This window comes from Salmo trutta, chromosome 20 (assembly GCF_901001165.1).
Source record: "Salmo trutta chromosome 20, fSalTru1.1, whole genome shotgun sequence".
Lineage (NCBI taxonomy): Eukaryota > Metazoa > Chordata > Actinopteri > Salmoniformes > Salmonidae > Salmo > Salmo trutta.
This window is the reverse complement of record NC_042976.1, coordinates 6954872-6961991: the sequence shown is the minus strand read 5'-3', so window position 1 is coordinate 6961991 and position 7120 is coordinate 6954872. Positions and strand designations below refer to the sequence as shown.

Sequence of the window (7120 nt, the reverse complement as noted above, 5' to 3'; positions counted from 1 at the left end):
GTTGGTCTCTTGCTTACTATTCAAATTAGGCCGATTCAGAAATGTACGCCTTTCCTACTAACTTCTCAGTAGTTGGTATTCAGACTAACAGACTTTCAGTGCATTTATGTAAAGAGATCCCTTTTTAATTAGGATCTTCTCAATAGACTCACTAGAATATATCGAGAGAACAGGTTCAGAATATTGGAGATCGATGAAACAAAGCCATGTAAATACACACATATTCGTCTCCTTTACAGCGCAAATTGGTAGATTTAAAAAATGCTCTGACCTTGTATATTATTTAGAGTTAGGTAAGTATTTATGAATAATACAAAAACAGGTTTGGAGAGCCTTTACGCAGTAAATATATTTGTGATTGATCCTGAAAGTTGCCATATTAAATTGTTCAAACCATTAATGTAAGTTGAGAAAAGTGTCGAAAATAAGTTGAACAGTAGGCTACACATTAATAATCCTCACTAATCAAGAAACTGTGAGGACAATGGTCCAGTCATCGTGAACCTTGTGCCAGGCTGCAGGTTTAAACGGTTACGTATGGTTCAATCCATTAGGGTTGAAATAGGCCACATGTCTGAAATGACTGCAGAACTTCTAATAGGTTAGCCTAATATGATTCACTATTTACTAGCGATCCCCAGGAACAACCACACGATCATGACAGATGACAGGAAGGTAGACTAACGACGTATTGGAATGATGCAAAATGTAAGCAAACGAACACTAAAGTGACAGTAATAAATGTATGTGGGTATAATTGATGGTGGCTACCGATAGTGGCTAATATTTAAAGCAATAAATAATGTGAAAAGTCCGGGCATATAATTAAAACAGAAATCATAAATCAACTGTAGATTTGGCGCTATGCCGTGATTTGCGTACGGCCACAGAAGCCTACAGCTTGGGTCTCTAAATGTCATCCCTTGAAGTTAAAAGGACATACAATGTAAATTCTACATAATGGCACACCGTTTCATAAACGTCACCGTGGGAAAGTTGATATGCTTCCGTTTAGCTGTCATTTGTTTTCAGCGAGCATAACGTAAAACAATTCATTTTATATTTACAATCCCCTTATGTAAACGGATACTCATTTACCTAGCTCTTATCAATAGCTCTTATACATTTGTAAATTACAAAGCAAGGAAAATGGTGTAGATGCTCTTCCAGTTGGAACCGACAGGTTGCTCGACTTTATTATTCACCTTTACTGTGTTGGAATTAAGTCAAGGTCACCGTGGCTCTGTAGACACACACACCTCTGCCACAACTCCATTTCTCAATATCTCCACCCCGGAAAGAATAGCAGGTTGAGACATTGCGTTACCTCATGGCCAAATCCAGAATAGTCAAGAAAAAAAGTGCATAAAAAGGGAAGTATGGATTATTATGAGCTGAATCCTTTAATTCTATACATTATTGTGTGTAAGCCAAAAACACTGGGGATATGGTTCCACCGGCATTTATTCAGTTATGCAACAGTGTACTCCATTGTTCAGCTACACTTCAAAAAGGTCAGCTGGATACACTTCGGGAAAAGCTCAGCAGTCACTGCACTTTCCTGGCTACCCAATGCTCCTTGATCCGACCAGTTTCTTCTGTAGCGAATGACAGAGCAGCGGAAGAATGAACGAGTAGTCCGCTAGCACTGCGCATTGTATCTGCAGTTCCAGGCCTTTTCACAAACAGTACATTTGAACGCCAAGCCTTTTCCACCCTCTTTCAAACCAATCTTTCAGAGGCTGTGTGAGGCGAACAAAACAACTATCAACTATTCATACATCAAATAAATCAGTCGTTCCTTTGAGAGATGTCTTTATTCAATAAACTCATTTATTTAATAGACATGCATAAGTATTAATTTCTTCAAACTATAATATGATACTTCAATTGTCTAACCAGGGGTTGAAAAACCACCATCCTTAATTTAGCAACTTTTTATTATTACTATTAAAAGCTATACATTAAAATTGAACATTTTATAAAAACTACACAGAGAAAAATATCAAGGACATCTATAGGGGTGTAAGTTTGAGTGAATTGAAGCATGTTCTCTGCAGACCTCCAGAGATCAGTGAGCTGTGCAAGGATCTCATCAGATCCTTCAAAATGACCTTAAATTGAGTGAATGGTACACTTTGACTCTCGAAAGGGATTAGACTCAATAGCATTTGTTCTACCTTATGAGTGTTAGTGTCTTACATAGCCTTACTGTATACTTTGAGAAATACTTAAGTCTTACCCATCCAGAAATCTCCATGTAATCCTGTCATTAGAGATTTTCAGCCTTTAATAGTCGTAATGCTTCTTTCCCGATCTGTAAATCAAGCAAAGTGGTTACTCTTACCTGCTCCATCTTTATGTTACCACTGCCTGTGAAATATTCACTTCCCTTTCCCCATGTAACGTCTGACAGCTAATAAGAACTTCCTGGTAATCTGTCGATATCTGACTCAACAGGATCTCCCAAGTGTCCAGGAACTCTAGTTAGTCTTTCTTCGCTAGCATCAGCTGATCTTGAAAGGTATAGCTAGCCATGAGGCTGACGCTCACTACCAGGCAAGACAATGCAAGCTTTTCTCCAAGGGATGCGGCTCTCGGTACTGCCTTCTCTTTCCTCTCACAACATGCTGACTTGTCCACTGTGCTGGGGCTGAAGAGGTCCTGTCTGAAAAAGTCATCTGCAATCTTCCATGCTGACCTGCTGAGGCTCAACTGAAATGGCTTGTAGCTGTAACAATCCTACTAGTGCAATGCTGGCTAGGTGATGCTTGCACCTCGCCCTAGGACTAGCCAAGACTCCCTTTCCATCCAGCCATATTTTTTTATTTATTTTTACATTTCAAGGAAGTTCAGAGAAAACAAAACATTGAGGGTATTGATTTGCAACACTTGATTAGTGATGACGGACATGAAAATAATCCAATCCTTCAATCTTTCTCTGAGCCAATGATGCACTATACTTCAAAAGACTTTACTACACAACTTTATTTAACTTTTTTTCCACTTGTCAAAAATATTTTTACAATCTAGAATGGAGTTTACTGCATACAAGTAGTGTAAAACATTTCCTCAAATTGTTGTCTGCACTAATTATAACCACTTGTTACACTAACGAAATTACTGAAATACATACTGTTCTTGAAATACAAATAATAATACACTTCATACGGAGACTTGCAATCATATTAACTTCAAAGAGAGAAAAAAAGGACAGCTCTAGCCAATTTGAGGGCCTGATGCGTCTACGCCCTTTTGACAGAACCAAGTTCTTCAAAATGACAAAGATGAGAAGACCAGAGAAAATCTATCAATCTACAACAAAATAACGAAGGAATATTCAAAACGGACTGGAGTTAGGAGTAAAAATTATATATATATATATAAAAAAAAACACTTTCTGATTCCACAGGCACAATACTTACACTTCCGATGCACAAAAGGAAAAATATAATGTGGGGGAACATCTACCACAAATAAAGGAAGGTACTAGCTACACTCTTGCACTTTGTAGCTTGTGTACAGCCTTTTTAAGGATTAGTCTCCCGTTATAGCTGCAGTAACTTTCTGACTTCTGTTCCTTTAAATGCTTTCAGACGACTGCCTAAAAGTACAGTAACCTGCAGCTTTCCTGGCAAATCCTTGCTCATCTCCTCTCCTGCTAAGAACTGAAGCCTGTTGAATGGATACAGGATAAAACAAAAATGGTTATTCTAGTGTTGCGTGGGCTCACGCTGTACTATACAGTCAGGTATGCAGAGTATTTAAAATAACAAATATGGAACATACCCTAGTGTCATAGTATCAATAGCGCTGTGAGCCATAGCCACCCCCACTTCCACTGCCTGAGCCATAGCCACCTGGAATGAACAACAGTTGACAGATGAATGTTGTGTCATCAAACAGCACATCGTCACGTCCAGCTCAGGGGAGTGAATACTCACCTCCATAGGGGCTAGCAGAGTTTCTGCCACCAAAGTCGTTTCCCTTCATGGGGCCATAGCTAGATTGCTGTCCTCTGTAGTTACCAAAGTCATTGTAATTTCCACCTCCTCCTCCTCCACCACCAAAGTTTCCTAGCAGTCAGAGATGTGTTTTTAGAAGGTCAGACATCAAATCCAATTATTGTGGGTTAGTGTGAGTGCAACTCAAAGAATAAATCACGAGCCAAGACAATATATCCTGGCTAAAACAGGCGTTTGTACCTCCCAAGTTGCCTCCGTCATTGTAGTTATTATATCCTCCTCCCTGGTTTCCATACCCAGGACCTCCTCCCCCATAACCCCCTCCACCACGTCCACCTCCGTAGCCAGGACCTCCACTATAGTTCCCACCTGCACAGAACAGGTTACAAAACAGTGTGTCTCAGATCAGAACAGGTTACAAACAGACCACTCAGATCAGGTTACAAATTGACCAGTGAGCTCAGAACAGGTTACAAATTGACCAGTGAGATCAGAACAGTGACCAAAAGCAGCGCACTCAGATTAGAACAAGCTCTCTTCTAGTAATGCATCTTTAAATCCCCCCTCATTTGATTATCCACTAATGGTAGAGAAATGTTTACCATCTCCCCCATATCCATCCCCTCCTCCATAACCTCCTCTTCCTCCACTGTAGCCTCCTGTAACACAAGACAATTATGTTTACATGTATTGTGTGATTACTGTTCTTATGTTCCAAATTTATCCCCATATCAAAATGTAAAAAGTGTTTACCTCGTCCAAAGTTGCCGCCTCTACCCATGAAGTTCCCAGAGCCACCACCCCTACCTAGAAATAAAATGCCAATATTGACAATGAAACGCATTCTAAATGTGCTTCTCTAAAACAGTCCCACAGTTTTACATTCAGTATAAAGACAGGTTATTATGCTTACTCTGGTTGGACGCTTCCATCATTTCCTGTTTTGAAAGTGCTTTTCTGACTTCGCAGTTGTGTGTGTTTATTGTGTGGTATTTTTGAGCTGAAAGGAAAACGAAAAGGGGAATACTTAGCAAACGGAACGTTTACTGATGTTTAAAATGACAAAGCTGCAACAACCACATACATACCAACAATTTTATCCACGGTGTCATTGTCATCAAATGAAACAAAGCAGAATCCCCTCTTCTTCCCAGTTGCGCGTTCCTCCATAATGTCAATGGTCTCGATCCTCCCGTAGGTCTCAAAGTACTCTCTGATATGGTCCTCCTCCGTGTCCTCCTTGATACCCCCAACAAAGATCTTCTTCACCCTCAGGTGGGCACCTGGTCTGTTGGAGTCCTGAGACAGACAAGAAGCGCAGGGCAGTGAGCACACACCGGTCAACACCTGCACAACAGCAAATGCACCTGAATGTGAAGCAGAGTTCGCTTACCTCTCTCGACACAGCCCTTTTAGGTTCGACAACACGCCCGTCCACCTTATGAGGGCGAGCTGCCATGCAGGCATCAACCTCCTCCACACAGGAGTATGTTACAAAGCCGAACCCTCTAGAGCGCTTGTTGTTTGGGTCCCGCATCACCTACATGAAACCAGCTTACATTACTTGAACAATTCAGTGGGTCTCCAAGAAATACATTGTAAATGCTAGACACGTTTTATTAAATCAAATGCGAGTGAAATGCATACATACCACACTATCTGTGAGGTTTCCCCATTGTTCAAAATGGATCCTTAAACTTTCTTCAGTGGTTTCAAAACTGAGGCCCCCAATGAACAGCTTCCTGAGCTGTTCAGGCTCCCTAGCTTCATGACCCTGTTGAATTATTCAAAACAGGAATGCATGTCACGCATAACAATGCAACTCTACAGAAAACAGCATACTATCTTTTTACAAAAAAATTGTACAGTACAAGAGTCCAATATATAAGTGTAAATGTTCTAATTTCACACCGTCCCAAAGCAGACCTACTGCATTAGAATGCAATGTGCCAGCCAGGCTGTTTAAATGGTTACAGGCAGAGACTTACATTGAGAAGAATTATATAATGCTCTGGTTATGGGTAATGGGGGGGGGGGGTAATTACAGTAATCAGCTCTGCCCAGTGTCCAACAGCAAGACAGACTTAGCTGATAAAAAAAACCCACAGAAAAACATTTTAGGAGAGTAAGTTATCTCATTAGCCACGACTCTATAACATTCTTGGAGAAACAACAACTCGCCATTTTGAAAATATTATTTAATATACTTTATAATGCAAATACCAATATTTGGTGTGTAAATTCATTTTTCAAGTTCAATGCATGCCGTACTACTAGGTATAGGCGTAGCCTGTCCTACATTGTAAGGCCTATAACGTTATTATACCGGTAGTTATGTATCCCAACAATACATTCAAGCACTCGTCTACAAACCAAAATGTATGCAACATTGAAACCGTAACACTACATGACTGGCATGATGCAATTTGATGGCCAAACGTTCAGAGACGCAGCTGTGCTAGTTAGTTAGCTAGTTAGTTAGTTAGCTAGCTAACGTTGCTTCCTCAAAAAAATGCGGTTAAGAATGCGCACATTTTATTGTTGCTGTAACATGATAATACAAAAAAAAAAAGAAATCAGTTTCCTCTAAATACACTTTACACTCTGTTACGTCCAACTGAAATATACAGAGATTGATAAACATGCATAACATCGTCACCTCCATTTCGCAGCGTATTCTCCTTGGTCCTGAGAAGAAAGGAAGCTACTCTACCACGTGATTAGAAAGAAGTCTGCGCTTGTGCAGCGGTTATAACTGATCCAGGGTCAGTTCTTGTCGTTTACCAGAATAAACCGGATAAGGCAAGCTGATTTAAAGTCAGTTCAGTATGTTTAGAAACTGTGGTCAGTTTGTTTATAGAGAGCAATAGTAATAGCGTCTTTTTGTAGGAATTAACTGCGCCGTTCTTTATACCTGAGTGACTCTGGCCAATGCCCATGGGAAAATAATGGGGTTTGGGATGAACGGCGAACATAACATCTGTGGTAAACACAGGTTTAGGAGGTCTTATACGTTTTATTCTATGATATAATCTTCATTAGCTAATGTCACTTTTGGTGAATAAAAAAAATTAAAAAATAAGTACATAAAGGCATCATAATCCATAAAGGTAATGTTAACTGACTGATATTTACCTCTGTGTGAAACCCAGACT

General features: G+C 39.9%; 1 protein-coding gene across 3 annotated transcripts; it reads right to left on the bottom strand.

Annotated features, from left to right (window-relative positions):
* Window positions 1–1798: 1798 nt before the first annotated feature.
* On the bottom strand, window positions 1799–6690 carry LOC115155482 (heterogeneous nuclear ribonucleoprotein A3). 3 transcript variants are annotated; one of them, XR_003868084.1, is made up of 12 exons: window positions 6625–6690; window positions 5617–5739; window positions 5359–5505; window positions 5054–5264; window positions 4879–4965; window positions 4719–4772; window positions 4568–4624; window positions 4206–4334; window positions 3945–4076; window positions 3790–3860; window positions 2243–2317; window positions 1799–2114 (listed from the first exon to the last, which is right to left on the bottom strand). XR_003868084.1 is itself a non-coding variant. In XM_029702116.1 (11 exons), the coding sequence occupies exons 1-10, from the start codon at window positions 6628–6630 to the stop codon at window positions 3805–3807; spliced, it is 1002 nt and encodes a 333-aa protein (XP_029557976.1). In that variant the 5' UTR covers window positions 6631–6690; the 3' UTR covers window positions 1799–2317; window positions 3790–3804. The 3 variants fall into 3 exon arrangements, 2 of the variants coding, with proteins under 2 accessions (XP_029557976.1, XP_029557975.1); XM_029702116.1 differs by having other exon boundaries at window positions 1799–2317; XM_029702115.1 differs by lacking the exons at window positions 1799–2114; window positions 2243–2317 and adding an exon at window positions 2813–3675.
* Between the last annotated feature and the right edge of the window lie 430 nt (window positions 6691–7120).

Excerpts from the sequence above, each read along its gene's own strand:
- LOC115155482 (XM_029702116.1), bottom strand. Across the intron at positions 5,265-5,358 it reads AAAGGGCTGTGTCGAGAGAG|GACTCCAACAGACCAGGTGC; the intron begins GTAAGCGAACTC and ends TGTCTGTCTCAG. Across the intron at positions 4,077-4,205 it reads TGACGGAGGCAACTTGGGAG|GAAACTTTGGTGGTGGAGGA; the intron begins GTACAAACGCCT and ends TCTGACTGCTAG.